Source organism: Equus asinus, chromosome 21, assembly GCF_041296235.1.
Source record: "Equus asinus isolate D_3611 breed Donkey chromosome 21, EquAss-T2T_v2, whole genome shotgun sequence".
NCBI classification, from domain to species: Eukaryota; Metazoa; Chordata; class Mammalia; order Perissodactyla; family Equidae; genus Equus; species Equus asinus.
Window position 1 is genome coordinate 87,838,849 of NC_091810.1, and position 20,072 is coordinate 87,858,920.

The following is a 20,072-nucleotide window of genomic DNA, read 5'->3' on the forward strand; positions in this document are numbered from 1 at the left end:
TCAAATTTGCTAAGGTCACTGGAAGAAGTTATTACTTCTAATAGACCTAAATCATTCTGATATGAATTAGGAAAGACTCCAACATCTGTGAACACCTAAATAAATACTGGTACCCCCGAATGGAAATGTATGCTACAGCATTTTCTAGGTTTAAAATAACTCATTGACAGTACTGAATTAATTTCAGTACTGAATTTTTCTTAGACAATGTTTTTGCATTACTTGTATCCACAGTAATCCTGCTTATTCATAGCTGCTTTGCTGACTTCCAGTTTTGAAAAGCTAAAACTCGAAGAAGCAAAACATCTCAATGGGAACCATGAAATTCTTATATCTGAAATTTAAACAGTTGCCTCTACTCCAGTTATCCCTGAGCTTTACTAAATGCTTCATCAAAAAAAAAAAACTCTGAATAATGATTAGCATTTTGGTACTTTGATTGAAATCAGATGATTCTCTTTTGCCTTTTGCTTTTTCATTTTTGCAATTCTGAAATAAGCTTAATAAGTTATCTTAATTGTCTGAAGTTTTTATTATGACAGTACAAAGACTTCAAGAAATCAATAAGACTTGTGATTCTTTTTCCATAAAATAATCAAGGAATTTATACTGTAATTGGTTTTTATTAGATAAGAATGTAAGCTGCCCTTATCCTCCCTTTCCCACCCATGAAAGTCTATCCGAAACACTACCTATTTAAAAGATTTTCAAATAAGTCTTTCAAGATCAAAAACAGTTCAGTATTCTTAGAAAACCTTTCTAAAACAGTTTTTCTGACCACTATTGTTAATCCTCCACAAATTATTTTCTTTAAAGATCTATGTTTAGTAATTATTTTTACATCAACTGTGATATAGTATAATGTCTTGGATAGTATAAACTTAATGGCAAAATTGCAGGCAGAACGTTAACATCACCAAGTATTCTATACTTTTCATACATAATGATGGAATTTTTCACACAGATTTTCAGTTTATGTTTCTTAGAATTCTTATACAGGTAATGTATTCTGTTACGTTTGAATACTGATTTGTTCAACTTAGAAATACATCATCACTATGCTCACAAAATTTTCCTACTTGTAAAGACTTTACAACTAAAAATGTATCAATTAGTGCAGAATTATTTCAGTTTTCCAAAACTTTTATTAATCTAGAAATCATTTCATTGACTGTCATTTTTTAGTTGTATATGTTCTTATAGCAACTGCTTATCAATCTCTCTCTCCTTTGAGTAGTATTTAATAAATCCTTCTCTTTTACAGGTAGTTTTTATCCCCACCACAATTTCAAGGATGCTGTGGAGGAAAACCTTACAGACTGATTTTTCAATTGTCCACTCTCAAGTGGACTGTAAAAGAGAAGTCCATGCTTCCGGTTTTGATGAAACATCTCATTTTGGCAGTTTTAAATACATATTATTTTTTACATTTATAGGCTTGTTATTTTACAATTTGATTTAACTTAAATAGAACTGAACTGGTCACTTTAACAAATTATTCTTCAATAACAACATACTTGGCTCTTTTTAAAGTAAAATAGAATCTGTTAAATAAACTTATTATGCTTTTGAGTATTAAAAAAAAAGATTTTTGGCTTCTCCAAACTACTTTCCCCTATTCTATCTTTCCCCGCACTTAGAATTCTTGAAGGGCCGAGGGAGGCTAGGTCATGCCCCTTTGTCAACTCAGTGCCCCATACATAGTAAGCACTGCATGTCTGTCTGCTGAGTGACCCACACAAAGACCAGCTGTTGGGGAGTCACCATTTCTCTGTGCCTACTATCTGGCTGATGGTTTATATTATCCCTACGAATAACGAAGGTGAAAAAAAAAAAAGGCTTGAATTTAAAAGGATAGTAGGGGCTGACCCCATGGTCGAGTGGTTAAGTTCGCACGTTCTCCTTCAGAAGGACCTACAGCTAGAACACACAACTATGTACTGGGGGGCTTTGGGGAGAAGAAGAAGAAAAAAGAAGAAGATTGGCAACAGATGTTAGCTCAGGTGCCAATCTTTAAAAGGAAAAAAATAAAATTTAAAAAATGAAAGGATACTAAACAGAAAACAGAATAAGGGAGCTGGAAAGTACTCAAAAATAAAAATCTAATTAGATCCTTACAGATTATTCCAATGAGGAAGAAAAAGACTTCAAAGAGATACATGTATTTTTTTTTAATTGGATGGACCTCCAGGGTCTTTGTTTTTTTTTTAAAAGATTGGCACCTGAGCTAACAACTGTTGCCGATCTTCTTTTTTTTCTTCTTCTCCTCTCCAAAGTCCCCCCGCGCCGCTGTACGTAGCTGTATATTCTAGCTGTGAGTGCCTCTGGTTGTGCCATGTGGGACGCCGCCTCAGCATGGCCTGATGAGCAGTGCCATGTCCGCGCGCAGGATCCGAACCTGTGAAACCCTGGGCCACCGAAGCGGAAAGTGCCGACTTAAGCACTCAGCCACAGGGCCAGCCTGAGATACATGCATTTTTAAAACAAAGGTGACTCTGGCTACAATGCTTAAGGATTGGAGAGAGAAAAAGACTGGAAGAAGCAAGGTCAACAGGAAGCTTACTGTAGTCCAGCACAGAAGGAACGGAGGCCCAGCCTATGGCAACAACAGTAGGAACGGAGAGAAAGGGATGTGTTTTGCTTTTGCTTCAGGCAGCTCCATCAAGAAAAACGCTCTTCAGATTGTACGGGATGAAACACGCATTGGTATCCTGCCCCCAAATGGGCACTTAATAAATTTAATCAATGAATTAATGGAAACCAAAGCTCAACATGGATGAGAAGATTAACGAAAATCCCTAAGTGCTCTAAGTAAACCTTCAACAAGGTATATCCCTCTAGAGGAAATCTCCATGCAGCTGTTGGCAGCTGTTCCGGAACGATGAACAGGAGAGGGTGCCTGGAGACCCAAGACAGAAAAATGTAGTACTGTTGTTCAAGAAAAGAGAAAGGCTGCTGCCAACTACTGCTCAGTGAAGTTAAAAGTAACTTCTACTGTAAAAAGTTAAATGTAACTCTCGACAAGATTCTAGAATCATTCCTGAGAGAAGTTTGTGGACACAGAGAAAACAGTAACCAACATACGCTACCAGAAACAGTATAGTTTCATTAAGGACAAGTAACGGCAGATTAACGCTCTTTTCCTGACAGTTACTGAACAGACAGGGTTTAAAAAATGAAGTACTATATAAAATTACCTGGGGTTTAGAAAGGCGACTGTTAAAGTTCCTTACATTTTCCTTGTGAAAACTTGGAAATATTTTATGTGAATAATGATAAGTTAGCTGGATTTCTAATTGGCCTAACAACTTGAATGGAAGAATTACTGAGTGTTTGTCACCCTTAAGAGAGGCTGTACCAGGGCAAGAGCTCTGCTCTTACTCCTACCTAGTCAACATTTTAGTAAGATCTGCATGAAGGTAATGTCAGCATTATCAAACTTAGAGTTCATCAAATCTACGGGCAAATAAATGTCTATTTATTGGATGACCAAATCAGGTTTCTTTCTTTTTATTTTTCTTTTAAGATTGGCACCTGACCTAACAACTATTGCCAATCTTTGGAGTTTTTTTCCCTGCTTTTTCTCTCCAAATCCCCCCAGTACATAGCTGTATATTTTTTCTAGTTGTGGCATGTGGGATGCCGCCTCAGCGTGCCTGACAAGTGGTGCCGTGTCCACGCCCAGGATCCGAACCAGCGAAGCCCTGGGCTGCTGCAGCGGTGCACGTGAACTTAACCACTCGGCCATGGGGCCGGCCCCCCAAATCAGGTTTCTTTTTTTTTTTTTTTTTTTTTAAAGATTTTATTTTTTCCTTTTTCTCCCCAAAGCCCCCCGGTACATAGTTGTGTATTCTTCGTTGTGGGTTCCTCTAGTTGTGGCATGTGGGACGCTGCCTCAGCGTGGTCTGATGAGCAGTGCCATGTCCGCGCCCAGGATTCGAACCGACGAAACACTGGGCCGCCTGCAGCGGAGCGCGCAAACTTAACCACTCGGCCACGGGGCCAGCCCCCCAAATCAGGTTTCTTAAAAGTCAACAGACTGCAACCAATGTCACAAAATTTAGTACAGGTAAATGCAATGTCCTACAAAAAAAATAATTCTATTAAAGACTCAGAAGAGCATGACTTAACAAACAAGAGGGAGAGCATGGATAAAACAACTCAAGAATTTTGGGTGACTACAACATCAATAATAGGTAACACACATAGCACTTTAATGCCAGGGACCACGCTAAATGCTTTACATAATGGCTTCATTTATTCCTTATCACAACCCTACCAGACAGGTATTATTATAAACTCCATTTTCCAGATGAGAAAACTGAGGCCCAAAAGTGTTTACATAATTTACTCAAGGTCACCCAGCTAATAAACTGTGGGGCCAGGTTTTAAACCCAGGGAAGCTAGCCCCAGAGTTCACCTTTTTAACCAGAACATTATCATGAATTAACAGTGTGATGTGGTTACCCAAGGAGCAAATCTACTCTATGTTAAAGCATATGCGTTAAGAGCAGACAGGTGACTTATGGTCTTCTCTACTAGTTCACATCTAATTTGGGGTACTACACTTTGAAGAAAGATATGGATGAACTGAAAGAAATCCACAAATAAGCCATCAGTATTGTAAGGAGGTTCAAATTAAAACAACAAAATCATTAGAAGAGGTTAAAGACTGAGAATATTTTGCATAGAGAAGAAAAGAATCAGTGGAATATAATAAGTATCTTCAAATATTTGAAAACTGACATATAGAAGAGACAGAACTAGAACCAGTGAAGACAACTTCTAGTTCAGTAAAAGAAATAATTTTACAAAAGTTAGTTGTCCAAGTATCTTTCCCTCAGAAACTATGAAACTATGAATCTTCTCTCCAGAAAAATATACAAATGCATAAAATTTTGCATAAAATCTCCAAGAGTTCACGAATCTACTTTTAAATCTCTTCATGCTTCACCCCTGGAGTCATGTATCCCAGATTAAACTGGAAAGGATTCAAGTATGAAGAGGCAAGTATATTTAATAATCTTTAAAATTCATTACAATTTAAAATTCTATGACCTAAAAAAACACTCAACTATAGGCTTTCTAGTTTCTTCTGAGATCTATTATGATACATACTGCAATAAGAGTTTAAAATACAATGACAAGGTCAGAAAAAAAGTAAAGTTTGCCAAGGGACAATGTAAATTGACTATGAGTAAGTTCATAGATAGTATGGCTTATTATTTAACTTCTAAAAGAAACATACCTAAGTTTAAAAATAAAAAGCAAGATGCTAATGTACTACTCAATACCTAACATTTAATGCCCAAATTAGAAATATCCCCCCTCTGCTTTTAAAACTTCACCTTAAACTCTTCCTCTCCATCCTCGTTCCTGTTAAGATTGACCAAGAAACCATGGACTGGATGTCAGAATACTTAGGTTCTAATTCACTACCTTGGCCATGAATTTAATTTTGGCTCAGGCTGTTTCCTTACTTTGCTAAGAAACTTTTATACATCTAAAAGGACTTTAAAAATGGTGAAGTGCTATGTAAATATAAGTAACTCATGCATTATGTATAAACAAATCATCAACAGCAAGAAAACAAAGCCAGTCTTTCTATCATGTTAAAAAAAAAAAAAGCAAATGCATATTCTCATTTCCATTCCTAATTATAAAAAGCAATCTTTGAGTCCTTTAGGATGTGTTTTAGTGTATAATTTTCATCCATAAATACTTTCCACATTAAGAATAAACATATCTTTACATCCAATTTCCAGTTCTATTGCGAGGACACAGCTCAGACAGTCAAGAATTTTGGCTGCAAGGGAAAAACTTGACTGTGCCAGTTGGACTACACACTTAAAAGAGTTGGGGGTGAAGTTACAAGACCACAAAATGGTAATATGAATTATTATACACTTGAAAAACTCCATTTTCTCTCTTGATTAGACAACTAGAAATAAAGAGAACTGAAAAGTAAGAGTTTAATAAGTCTTGAACCTTTTTTAACAAATGTAAGTGCCACACTGCTGAAACTGCAGCTGTACTGCCAGAACAGTGCCACAGACACCATGTCTGCCATGAGACTAGACTCTAGTTCCAGGCACAAGATGTTCTAATAAATAACAAAGGCATCCAGAGCCAGTACACAAGTGTGACAGAATCCGGGGTCTAGGCATTTGATTTTTCTCCTGGTGCTACTTGAGAATGGACACTGCTATCAAAGATATAGGATAGTGATAAAGCTTTGGCTAAATTATAGGATATCAGTGAAATGGAAAAGGAACGTGCAATATCAGAACAACTAAATTATTTTATATTTAATTTTGAACAGAGACAGGGTCATGATTACACTGTATATAAGGCAGATGAATAACTTCACTATATTTATTAGGTGAAGATGATTTCAAACCATTAAGAGAAAACAAAAGTGGCCCAGAAAAAGTTAGGCTACAGAAGTGAAATGAAAAAACACAAAACTAAGATTTGGGGGCGAAAGGGGAAGGAAGAGAATGAGCTACTGACTTACTAAAAAGAGAGCAAATAAGTGGGACAGGGAGTCCGAGCCCTCTGAGATAGAACGAGGAAGAGAAAAGTATTCAAAGGGAGCTTCAGCACTGAATATGGAAAGAGATGAGCCTGTTAACCGTTTCAAGAGAAAAAGAGAAACAATACAGGGAACTTTTCTGAACCAGCATTCATGGCAGTCAATAGTGAAAATGCCTAACTCATGCAGGGCACTTAATACGTGGTGAGCTTTGTTCCAAACGCGTTCCACACATTAGCTCATCTACTCCTTGCAACACCCCGAATCGGTAGATGGAGTTTTACAGACGAAGAAACCGAGACCACACAAAGCAAGGGGACACAAGCTGGTACCAGAGCCGAGCGCTCATCCACTTTGTTGAACTGTCTCTCTGCGAGATCCTGCAAAAACCTTTATACTTTTGTTTTTTTTTTTCACTTAGCTCTCTGGAATTTCTCAAAGGAGCCTGGGCCCAGAGAGTGATCCTCTACTTCAGAGAGAAGTTCCCTTATGGGGAATATGAGGTTCTTACAAGCGCACGAAGCTCTGGAACCCTAAAAGAATCCTGAGGGAGACAGATGGAGGCGTGTGGGTCACGAAAGGTGGAAAAGCCAGAAAACCAGACTCAGAAGCCATCCTTCTGCCCTGAAGAGACAGAGAAAGTAGAAAGCAGCCCTTCCTCTCTAACACGAGGCGTGACTCAGGGACGTCACCTCCCCCCCAGTATGCTGTGTGTGTGTGTGTGTGTGTGTTGGTCAGGGGGGCTCTCTCGTGTCCGACTCCCTCCAGACACGCACGGGTTAGTCGGCCAGGCCTGGGAGAAGCCGTGGGAATAAACAAATGGGACTGGAGGGACTCGGGGGCCCGGAGGCGCAGGGAGGGAAAACTGCCCGGGAACGCGCCGGGCCGGTCCAGAGGCCCCGGCCCGCGGGCCCGTGCCCCCGCCCCGGACCTTACCGCCGCTCGGCTGCAGAGGACGAGGCGGCCGCGCAGGGCTGTGCTTCCGAGCCCGGGGCGCGTCCTCGGCGCCGCCGCTCCCGTGGCGCCCGCGCTCGGCGGCGGCCGGGTCCCGGCGGACTCGCACTCGGGCCAGGGGCGGGAGATCGGCGGCCTGCCCAGTCGAGGCCGTGGAGTTCGCGGCCCCCGGACGCCGAACGGTCCGCACCGCGGGCCTGGCCAGGGAGGAAGGGTCAGGGCGCGCCCGCGTGCCGAGCTGCGGCGGCGGCTGCAGCCGAGCGCGCAGCAGCTTCGTCCGCCCTCACCCGGCCCAGCCGCGGCCCCGCTTCCCCCGCGCGAGCTTTGGCGGCGGAGCAGCACGGGCAGCGCCCATTGGCCCTCGGGCCGACTGTCGTAAGGCGCCGCTCCCCGCGGATTGGCAGGGCCGGCGGTGCGTGCAAGGAGTAAACAAACCCCGCCCCCTCCCGAGGAGAGGAGGGGGCTGAGGTGGAGGGGCGGGGCCACAGCGCTCTGCCCAGCCCCGGGTGGCCCACCCCGGATGCCTAATGGGTCCCTCGAAGGGACCCCGCCGCCTCGCTCCCCGGACGACCCATCTGCAGGCCTGAGGCCTAAAATTTGTAGACACGCCCTTCCCCCCGCTCCCCCGAGCTTGGGTGGGACTCTTGACTTTCTCATCCGCCTCCATCGCCCAAGGCCGAAGCAGGAAAACCCCATCTCTCTTAGAAAGAGGGAAACTAGGGCGGTTACGTCTCGGTCCCCAGGCCTTTAGAGGGGTCGCCCCCGAGAGCCGCGAGGAGGGGCATGGGGACGATTGACTGTGAGGCCACGTGTGAGGCCAAGTGTGGGACACCCCGTAATTATTCAGATAATTGGTTAGAGACCACTGGGGATGTGGGTTCTTCACTACCTTGGCAAGTGGGATCCAACCGGCCAGGTCACTATGTCACATGGAAACTTGAAGAGAAAATCGCAGCGCCCACACCCCGAAATATCTGTCCATTTAGTTCAATATTAAAACATTTTGTCTATTAATTCTCTGCCTATGTGAAAAATCATGCGCGCTTACATTTTAGTTGGGTGGGAAAAACAATATGAAAAAGAAATAAGCCAAATATAAACTATGTTACGTGCTGATACATGCTACGGGGAAAACCTTAAGCAAAGAAGGTGTTTGAGGGACGGCTTGCCTTAAATAGGGTGCTCGGGGAAGGCGGCATAAAAGGTGCCATTTAAGTAAATACCTAAAGGAAGTGAGAGCACCTTTGGACCTTTCTCTGGAGGGGACTGGAGAGAGAATTTCTGCATAGTTGTACATAGGTAAAAGTCCTAGGAGTTCAAGAACGCCAAATACTCCTCGGACTGATTCAAAAACGCAAAAGTGAGTACACTTTCCAGTCATAAATCAATAGGATTTATTTAATTTCCAAGAAATTTTGTTAAAGTTTCAATTTAACAAATGCTTTTCACACACTCTAGGCACAAAGATACAAAAACGAGCAATACAGGGGCCAGCCTGTGGCCAAGTGGTTAAGTTCGCGCGCTCGGCTTGGGCGGCCCTGGATTTCGCCAGTTCCAATCCTGGGCGCCGACATGGCACCAGTCGTAAAGGCAGGCTGAGGCGGCATCCCACATGCCACAACTAGAAGGACCCACGACCAGAATACACAACTATGTACTGGGGGGCTTTGAGGAGAAGAAAGAAAAATAAAAAATCTTTAAAAAATGAGCAATACAGACAAAACCTCCACCCTTAAGGAACTCCCTCTAGCAGAGAAGATGGATGGTAAACCACCTCAGTACGATGTGTAAACCACCATAACAGAGGTAGACACAGAGCGCTGGGCTAATGGAGGTCAGAGGGGTGGATGTTACTAAGGAACCGTAACTCGCTCAGGATCTCTTTACAAGGAAAACTCAGTACTAAATTTTGGAGTAAGGCTATGGGTATCAGAGATTCTCTAACCTATTTATGTTTCTAAGGTGAGAATCTGAAGTTAATATTAAGTTGAATTCTACGAAATTGCTAATATTTGGCAATTTTCATATGGCTCAACTTACTCTCTTGTAGTTAATATGAGGATTTTGCTATGTAACACACACTGTTGTGTTCAATAAATGATGGCAATTATTATCACTCACGAATATTCACTATTTTTGAAAAAAATGATTTAAAAATCAGTCTTTCGTAACAACTTCCAACACCACGAAGTAAAGTGAGCAGTGAAGTTTCAAATTTTCCATATACTGGTTTGATCTAGCTGTGAATTTCCATGACCTAATCAGGGTTTGCTGTAAAAGACGCTAAATGCTAGTTTCACAGCAGGCCAAGAAATTCAGAAGAAGAAACAGCTTGGTTTTGCAGCCAAAAACTGAAAATTCTCCAGAACAGAATAAATTGTCGAGTTGCTTCAGGGAGGAAAATTCATGTAAATCAATTTTTCATTCCCACTCACAGTTCCAATTTAGCAATTTGCACAACACTCAGCTTTCTCTCTTCCTTCTCATTTCCCCATTAAGGGATCTTATTTCCTTTGAAAAGGAAAATGAAGCTTCCACCATCTCCAATGCCAGCGAGTAGATGTCTGAAACATGACGGAACACTTACTGATTCAGCAAACTGTTATTAAGCACTTACTGTATGCCAAGAACAGTGCGAGGCATTGGAAGTACAAACATAAATGTTCAAAGAGCTCCGTTCATGGGTATTCCTTGTGCTCGGAGCAATCGCCCGGTTCACCCGCACCTTACCTGCATGTGCCTTCTCACCTGAGCTTAGACTTTCTCCAGAAAAGCTTCCTCTGACTCCTCTCCAGCTCTTTTCCCCACAAAATTCTGCTTGTCTTTCTAACATTCATCAAACTTCTGATTAGTCACTTGGTATCTGTACCCCATCAGACTGTAAGCTCCTTGAGATTCAGGCCAGTCATCCTACTCATTACCACATCCTCAGTGCTTAAGAGAAGCTCAGAAAGTTTTTATTGAATGGAGGAGAGCGCCACAGCCCCGCACAGTTGGCAAGTGGAGAGAAGCATAGCCGTCTCATTTGTAAATATACAGGTCAACAAAGAGAGGACCATGACAGAGAGATCTGATACATTCAACCTGAGGAATTTCCATGGGCTGCCCCTCTCCTGGAGCTGGATGCTCTTTCTGTAGGTGGAGCTGTAGGACTCCTGGACCAGCGCCTCTAACTGTAATGTGCACAGGAATCCCTTGGAGATCTTATTAAAATTCACACTCAGTAGGTCTGAGGTGAGGTGTCGAGTTTGCGTTTCCAACAAGCTCCCAACGGGTGCTGCTTCCCCAAACACCACACTTTGAGTGACAAGGTCCTTAGTGAAATCTTTTTATCATACAAAAAGATCTGTAGCTGTCTGGACAACTGCAGATATTTTTCTTTTCTTAAGTATCCTGTTCTCACAGCCCCTAATCCATCCAGTGACTGACAAAAGAAAAAACTCTTAAGAGAAAAATGTGAGAGCCTTGTCTTCCAGAGACAGTCCTATTATGTACAGTTTAATCACATTAATAGGGTGGAGTAGAATCAAAGACTTGGAGTATCCTCAGTGAGGGACACAACCTTCTCAGTCCATTTCTGGAATGACTTGGTTAGGGCAGTAAAAGGATTTCACGGGCATCCTTAATAAAAGTAACCTCTTCTTAACATCAAATCTAAAGTCCTTTTTATGATAAAATACTTTATTCATCCTAAAAATATAGAATGTGAGGTGAAAGGAATACACGGCTTATGTGCGGTATAAGGAATAAAAACCAGGAGGAAGAGGTTTGCAGGGAGGAAAGGTTGAACTCCCTTCTGGACCTCTAGAGTCTGATGTGCCTGTGGAGGGACCTCTGGGAGCAGTCCCATGGGCAGGCAGCTCCTTGCATCTGGTGCTCAGGAAGGAGGCCCAGGCACACTGGGGAGTCGGCACCAGTTTCTGTTATGGGCATGGAAGACAAGATCCATTATTTCATCTGTCTCACAGCAACTTTGGCAGAACTGGATCAATCCCATTGCACAGGAGAAGCTCTTATCAATCCCAGGACTGGACTGGATCCACACCTCCTGATCCTAGTGGCAAGAGGTCCAAATCGGGCATCAGAGATATCTGGGCTATATGGGTGGGTGGGCAGACAGGAGAGGAGCTTGGACCAGCCAGCTTCAAAACCAGGTAAAATAAGTTAAATATTCGTAGGGGGGTGAGGTCTGGAAGACAGGAGGGAAGCACTGGTTCTGGGACAGGGGAGGGACGGCCTGACCACCACTTCTGTTCACCTCTGTCCACTGTTCTTTCCTTGCCCAGAGATGGACCCCATGACAGCAGCCCTGGAGAACAAACATGAGGCGGTCAGCCGGGGCAGGGGTCCTGACTGCAGGTACTCCTTCCCTTCTGCCTTGCTTGCCCCAGCTGAGCCATCTGCTGCCCTCCACTCCCACCTTGCGCAGAGATCACCAAGGTGAAGCATGTGGACAAGATCCACATGGGGAGCTGCGAAATCGATGCCTGTACTTCTTGCTGTTCCCTGAAGACTGTGGGAAACAGCCCAAGCTCTGGCTCTGTGAGTACCACCTCCAGTACATGAAATACAAGAAGAGGCACTGTTTCCACATGGTGAGGCTGGGCCGCTGAGTCTGGTGAGAGGTGGGCGTTGAGGCTGAAGGCGCCTGAGGCAGCAGCACTAGGGCAGACAGACAGGTCAGGAGGAGTTGAGTACAGGGAAAAGCTGCCCATGGGTCAAGACCTGGATTCCAGGCCTGGCTTTGTCTTTGCTGGAGTGACACTTGCCATCTTGCTGCCCCTCCCTAGACCTGAGTTCCCGCTTCTGTGGAATGGGGGCAGTAATCCTTGCCCTTAATCCCTCTGGAGTGATGCTGGAGTGCCCTTCTTCTTGGTCCTTCTCATTTAGACTATTACATTCTTTGAACTAAAAATTAAAACCAAACCCCATCTTTTCTTCTAATAACTCAATATTTATCATCTTCAAATTTCCTACTATGGAATACCACCACAGGCTCAGAGGCAGTAATAGGCTCCACTGTGGCCAGGGTATGGAATCTAGATTGTCCAACTGAGTCCTCCACCATATGGATGTCACCATATACGTGTGCAAACCTGAAGCAATGAACAGAGGAACACTAAATAAAAACGGCTTTAATATACAATATGTATAGATCAGTTATTCACTGTTTCAGTGTAGTTTCCAAAATAATTTTAAATAATTTTCAGAAGGGATTTTTAACAGCTGCTAGGTTAATTCCATCATATTAGTGTTTGAAATTATCTTTTCGCCAGTTACTTAAAATCTTTCTAAATATTTAAAAATACAGTGTATTTTCACAACAGATTATATCATCTTTTTCCCACCACAAAGAATTGACCTTGTTCTCTAGTGTTCCCTTGTGCAAGAACGTAGAATGTAGCATAATAAGCCGAAACAGGATCTAAAGAGGTAGGGTTATAGAAAACTTTCTTCTCTAGCCATATTAAGCCCAAATTTACCTTGAGTCACAACTGTAGTTAACATAGCCTTATTTCTCTGTGACCTTATTAATGTGCAGAAACCCACACAGGAAACAGTATTAAATAAGAATTTCCAGGTAAAATGTAAAAACAAATCCAAAAGTTAAAGTAGACAAGAGGCAAGGGAAAAATTCACATACATATGAAAAATATTTCTATTGCAGTGCATCTGAGATTCTACCTATAGATCTTAACAATGGTTTATGAGGTTCTCAATGGCTATTTAATGAAACTATGAAATTTGTAAAGAACATCAGAAAAATAAGATTATGAATTTATTGATGCATATGAATTAGAATGTATATTAACTGTTTTGCACCAGTAGGAAAATATCCAATTAATTTCCCACAAAATCACTCTGAAACATTTACAGAAATCAGCTTATTTTAAATTAAAAAGATTAGAAACATTATGATGGCTATGTACAAAACATATATTTGTAAACTCTACTTTACAATCTAAGTAAAGGCATCTTTGAAACATTTTGGCTATTATACAGTATTAGTACCACACCATATAATCAGTACAGAAGGAATATGAGAACTCTTCTGTTCAGTACATTATAAAATTATGTTCAAATGTTATATACATTTTGCCTAGGATTTGAAAATGCTACTTAATGACTTCTCAAGTCACTGGACTGATTTTTAAAAAGTTTAAAAAAAGATATTCATTTAAAGATATGGCTCATTTAGAAAACAACCCAATTAGCAAATGGGCAAAAGATATGAACAGATACTTCACTGAAGAGGATAAACAGATGGCAAAAAAGCACATGAAAAGATGTTCAACATCATTATTAATCAGGGAAATGCAAATTAAAACCTCAATGAGAAAAACACACACCTATTGCAGCCACTAAATAAAAAACTGTGACCACATCAAATGCTGGTGAGGATGTGGAGAAACTGAGCACTCATCCGTGCTGGTCGGAATGTAAAACGGTGCAGCTACTCTGGAAAGCAGTTTGGCAGTTTCTTGTGAAGATAGGCTCATTTAAATTGGACACCTTGTCTCATTTATTTTTTAAATAATATAGATATCTGTACAGACATCTTACAGTCCCACTTTATTTTAATAAAACAAATTTATAGTAAAGGGGGGAAGACAGTAGAAACAGAACAACAAAGAATTTCAGAAATACGATTCTGCAGTTTCCTGCCTCTGTCCATCCTCACTCCTAAGCTCATTCCTACATTCCTCCAGGGGCAAGGGGATCTTGGGAATATGGTGAAAATATAGTCACCGACTTGGAATAGACGTTGGTACCAAAATATTTATGGCTTTGAAGCTTCAAAACTTAAAAAACCCATGTGATTCTGGATCACCTCTTTGATTTCTTTGGGGTTACCCATTTTGACTGGTTTAACCCAGATGACCTGGCTTCGGGTGTGCAAGAAGATGATTCTGGGACCAGACAGGTCCAGGTTTGGGGCTTTTAATTCTAATTGAGAAACATGATCTAAATTTCCCAAAGGGATTCAAAATCCTTTGGGGTAAATTTGAGCTTTCTAGGCTCTCTCTGGGATGACTCAAGAATCACTTAAAGTTGAAGAACCCCAGGGTCCAGCTATGTCTTTCCTCAAAGAATTACAAAATTCTTGCTAAACTCCTGGACTAGATTATTTTTAATTATAGACTGGTCCCCAGTATGAGTCCCTTGCAGAAGGGGCTACTTCTGAAGCTCCCTCCCTCTAACACCAGAGTGCCTGGCGTTCTTAAGTTCAACCTGTTAGTCATCTGCATCAAATACATAAAACCCGAGACGAGAAAGGCTTCAATTACACCCTAGAAAGTTAATATAACTACGTGTATTCATGGATGTGTATCTCTACACAAATACATAAACATATGAAGAATTTTTAAATAAACAGTATGAAGATTCCAGTTTCCCTAACACAGTAGTCCTTCCTAACTCAACAAAATGTATTTTACTTGCAACAAATATAAGCTGCTCCCTATCAACAAATGTATGCAACATCAAGGATAAAATGTATATGCAAAAAAAGTTGCCCTTATACAGTAACAATTCATCCCACAAATACGAAGGCACAGAGTTGAGTTCTGTGGAAGGAGACACGGTTCCTGCCTTCAGAGACCCTCTAGTTGGGTGGAGGCTTGGCAGATAAGAGAGGGTGGTCATCTCCTTTGCTCAGAGGTGAAAAGGAAGCAACGAAACAGATCAAATCAAAGTTGATCTACAGAATACATTAATCCTATATTGCAGTCAGGAACCCACTCATTTCTTCATCCACAGAGGATGGAGGGGTGGGGATGGGGGCTGGTGATTAAAAACAGCAGAAGAGGGGCTGGCCCCATGGCCGAGTAGTTAAGTTTGCATGCTCACTTCAGCGGCCCAGGGTTTCGCCAGTTCAGATGCTGGGCACGGACCTAGCACCGCTCATCAAGCCATGCTGAGGCGGCGTCCCACATAGCAGAGCCAGAAGGACCTACAACTAGAATATATAACTATGTACTGGGGGGCTTTGGGGAGAAGAAGAAGAAGAAAAAATAAAAGAAGATTGGCAACGGGTGTTAGCTCAGGTGCCAGTCTTTAAAAAAAAAAAAAGAAAAGAGCAGAAGACAGTTACAACATGAGATTTTTTTAACCTCATTAGCCAGCAAAGCAGAAACCCTTTTTAAGATTCCACAACCTCTTTCTGCTAACAATCATTTCCTAAAGTAAAAATGAGGCAGCGAGTAAAGGAGTATGAGAGATGCTCCACATTCACCGAGTCTTCAATTTTCGTCTAACAGTTTGCATGTATCAGCGCTTCTCCACTGGGGGCGATCTTGCCTCCCAGGGGACATTTGGCAAGGTTTAGAGATATTTTTGACCACCACAACTAGGGGGATGCCACTGGGAGCTGGTGAGTAGAGGTCAGGGATGCTGCTAAACATCCTATAAAGCACAGCACAGCACCCTAAAAGGATTACCTGTCCCAAAATGTCAATAATACTCTGGTTGAGAAACCATGTCATGGTTGGATATAAAAAATTTAAAAATCAGTGAAGTCTACAGTAATTAGTTACAGTAATTAGCAATTAGTACCACTTCAAGGAGGATTGTACAGGAACGTTCTCCTCCTTGATAAGATAGCTACAGACCTCTAAAACTATCTGATAGATCCATAATGGGAAAATACATTAGCATAGAAATTTTTTTAAACTTCAAATATTAGCATACAAATGAAAAATGAACTTGAAAGATGGAAGGACATTTGGTTTTGCTCAATTGATTTTGAGCATCAACTGTTTCTACAACCACAAAAGCAAACGTGGCCACATTTCTGATTTAGGTCAAACCTGACAAAAGATTTACTAAATCGTGTCACTAAAAACAGCCAGAAATATCAAAAATAAAGATTAACCTCTAGACTAACAAAAGAAAAAAAATTAGCCCCTAATTTTTGAGGGAGATGCTCAATTCCATGAGAGATATCTAAAGTTATTTTCCCATAGTATCTAAAAGATATTTTTCTTTATTTTGTGGTTTTATGATTAGAAAGAACAACATAGAAAAGAGATGAGCTAACAAACTTTTAGGTATTAATAATATTACACTTCAGTGTATCTTAATACAAAAAGAATTATTTCCTATGAAATCATACCTGCTGAGAAGCAGGATCTATAAGAAATAGTAAAACAACATAGCAGCTTTCATGATTTTGATAAAAAAACAAACTGGCCACTAAGCTTTGTAAAAAGGATGTAAAAAACAAAAAATGAAAAGGAGAAGATATCTACATAATAGGATCTGACTTGTTAGAGTAAACCAAACACCTCCAGTTAACAAAAATATTTCCAAATCTTAATTGAGTTAATACTATATATTTGCTATAGTGACTCCCTCAAAACATTTTAATAATTTGAGAAAACAAAGCTCACCGAGATGGAATTTGCAGAAATGCAACTTGAGCCCCAGTGCTATCATCTCTGTCTCTGAAGTGGACATATACGACAGCAACAACATTCTCTGTAACAGTCACTTCTTTACTGTGTTATCATTTAACAGGTAGCTCTACAATAGTAGGATGTTATGTGATAAAGCTGACCAAGAAGGAAATAAATTCATTATTGCTGCAAATCAAAAGGAACCTAGCCCAAATGGAGGGACAGGCAAATAACAGGAGAGCAGGCTGGAAGGTGGTCGACTGCGTTAGGACAATTTTACACCTGGCCTGAAGCTGCTCACAACTCTTACTCCTCTTCATGTTTCTATCAGGAAAGTCTGAGGACGCAGAACTGTCCCCGCTCCTCTCTGGGCATGTCTGGCTCAGCGGCCAAAGGATAGCCACTAACATGAGTGACTCTCACCACCTCTGTCAGCTACCCACTGCACGTATCTCAGAGTGGAGCAGACTGGACAAAAACAAAAAGATACCTGGACAAGTGAAATACCCCAATGAAGGCAATTCTTAAGTCACCAATAAACTAGGGTACTTTCTTCAAATAAAGCTCTGTCAGTTAGGCACCTAATAGAAACAAACACATTTATGCAAGCATCTTGCCAACTGAGAAAGAAAAACAACAGGAGAGGAAAGGCAAGAATTATACTTACTACCTGCATTTAGTAAAAAATGGGATGTTATGCTTTAGCAGAAGTTTTTGAAAGAAACTCTATTTGAGAAGGAAAAATATAGTCTCTTCTTGTTCCTTATGAATGAATACCCTTTTTAGTTTCATTAACCAGAATTACTTTTTCAATGTTTTTCGATACATAAAGAATGCTCAGATTTTGGCTAAACAAGGAACAATTAAGGCAATGTCTTTAAGCCCAAAAAAGGAAAGACTTGACTAACAAATAAGCCTGAGAAGGACATATCGAGTGCATATTTAGATATAACATTGAACAATTATGGCTTTAAATATAAAATATTCATGTTTCAAAATTCCACATTTCCTCAGTTATTCTTTCTTTTTAGCTGTATGGCTTTGAGTAGCCCACTTAATTTTAAAGAATTAAAGGAATACTTTTCACATAATTTTGGAGCAAAATGTGCATGGTGCTTGACCCAGAACTATTAACTCAAAGAGAGTAAACAATTATCTTCATATGTACCACTGACCCAGTAAAAAAGAAGGACCCATAACTGTCAAAATATGGTTCGAAATGGTTAATGTCCTTTGGAATTTGCTACAAAACAGAAGATAAAAAGTTTTGAGGTATTGTTGCCTTACAATCTCACCAAGGTTTGGATTTTTTTAAATGAGGGTTTTTTCGTTTTGTTTTGTTTCAAAAAAGCAATGCTTTTTCTCTCAGGTTGCAAAACTCATTTTAAATCTTCTCCTCTCAGTCATCATTGTATTGGTTATCCCTGAGCTTTGCCCCATCTGCGTGTCACAACAACCAGCCATCCACAGTTTTATTCTTTCCGTGTAGTGCTATGTCTTGTTATACCAATTCATGGAGCGTTTCACGGCCTTGACCCAGTTTTCCATACTCATTTCATATTCTTGCCATTTCTTCTGCGGCTTGAAAACCATTTCACTCTGCCTCAGTTTCTTTAGTTCCTCCTTGTCAGTCCAAAACCCTATAGGTGAAAAAATTATTCTCAAATTTTAAGGGAAACAACGAGTCCATAAAGTTTATCCACAAACCTATGTGAATTGGTGCAAAGTTATTATTTTAAAAGACAATCCAAAATATTTTGTTGCTGTTTAATTTTGTTAGACTGACTATCCCTGAGAACAAATACACCAGGATTTTAAAATCTTCTGGTTTCTAACTGTCAGCTGTACCCCTGTGTGGCAGGGCATGAATCATTTCTAGAGCAACCACACCCTGTGGTTTTATTTAATTTCATGACTTGCTACTAAGAAAAAAAAAGTGAGAAATAGTATATTTTATTTTTGTACAACTAAAAAAGCCAAAGATAAATTAAGATTTTTGTCATATATCTTGAGGAAGGAGGCAACTCCCTGGGATATACATAAAATTCAAAGTTGAGAATTAATATAATACTTTCTTTTTCAAGTTGCTGCATTTCACGCAAGTTAATTTAAATTCTAGTTCAAGATAATATTGTAGTTCTGGCATATACTGTTCTTTACAAAGAGGATCATGTGCTTTATAATAAAAAGCAGCAAGAAAACACATTCATAACTGTGATCATAAGTAGTCTGAAACGGTCGAGGTGTCTTGTTAACACACTTGATACCTCTCGCCTACTCTGAAGTACTGAGAGCACTGATAAGCCTGCACGAAGCATATTGTCTCTCACCAATAAAGGTGACATATAAAATTCTTTCTTCTAAAATTTTCTGTCAGGTCACATTCTTTCTATTTACAAAGTCAGCATTTAGACTATCTATATTTAAAGATATTAATTAATTTATAGAAGTTTTTAAAAGACTAAAAATAGTTTTTACTAGTATACTACAGTTAGATAAATCTAGTCATGAAAATAAATATGTTCTTAAAATCCTTATTTCCAGAATTTATTATTTATACTTTAAGACATACATATTTTTAAAAGTCATTTTATTAAATATGTATCAAATAGACCCCGGTTTCTGGGTGAATTTCAAAAACACACACAATGTGCATAGCCTTCAGGTCTCAAATTTCTGAGAGAGAAGCAATCCAACCAGAAATCTTAGCTTTTCTGAGAAGATAAAACTGCTCCCCTTAGTTAGTAAAGCACCTTTGTATTGAAAAGTTTTGAAATTAAATATAGATATAATCCAGTAGATAAAACTCAAGCCACTATGTTGTACGTAAGAATAACTTGCATGTGTTTGTTATTTAAAGTATTTTAAATGTCAAGAGAATCTGATATATTTAGTCTTGGAAGGTGAAAAGTGTAGAAGAATTTGATTAACCTTATAAACAATATTAGAGTGTGAGAATTTGATTCAGTGTAATTATAAGTTTAATTTATTAAATTTGCAGGAGTTGTTTAAGTACTTGAGAAGATTTTTCTTGTTATGGTTATAAGTTTGCTCAGTTAGGCATGTGAAATTATGAAAAGAAAATCAACTATGTTACATTTAAAAGAGTTGAAATATACAAAGGAATTTAACAATATGTGTAAATGGGAATTATTTAAAAGAAAGTTATTTTCTTCAACTTGAAT

The 20,072-nt window shown here is 40.1% G+C and overlaps 3 protein-coding genes across 26 annotated transcripts in view; 1 reads left to right on the forward strand and 2 right to left on the reverse strand.

Moving 5' to 3' along the window:
• The window catches only part of TFDP2 (transcription factor Dp-2), a 173,226-nt gene extending 165,199 nt beyond the window's left edge, over positions 1-8,027 (reverse strand). For 5 of the 22 annotated variants that reach the window (XM_070493442.1, XM_070493459.1, XM_070493456.1 and 2 more), the window contains exon 1: positions 7,472-7,795. The gene's annotated coding sequence lies outside the window, so the exon portion shown is untranslated. Of the gene's footprint in view, positions 1-7,471 lie in introns of all 22 variants that reach the window. The other 17 variants (XM_070493441.1, XM_070493440.1, XM_070493439.1 and 14 more) reach the window with 9 other exon arrangements.
• Positions 7,355-7,918, forward strand: LOC139041340 (putative HTLV-1-related endogenous sequence). Its single transcript, XM_070492563.1, has one exon. It carries the CDS (start codon positions 7,355-7,357, stop codon positions 7,916-7,918), a length of 564 nt encoding a protein of 187 aa, XP_070348664.1.
• A 2,946-nt stretch (positions 8,028-10,973) lies between the features above and the next one.
• Positions 10,974-20,072, reverse strand: part of GK5 (glycerol kinase 5) — a 68,049-nt gene continuing 58,950 nt past the window's right edge. For 2 of the 3 annotated variants that reach the window (XM_044754560.2, XM_070493460.1), the window contains one exon: positions 10,976-18,527. In XM_044754560.2, coding sequence (XP_044610495.1) covers positions 18,379-18,527 — 149 coding nt within the window. In that variant the 3' untranslated portion in view covers positions 10,976-18,378. Of the gene's footprint in view, positions 18,528-20,072 lie in introns of all 3 variants that reach the window. The other variant, XM_014852038.3, reaches the window with a different exon arrangement.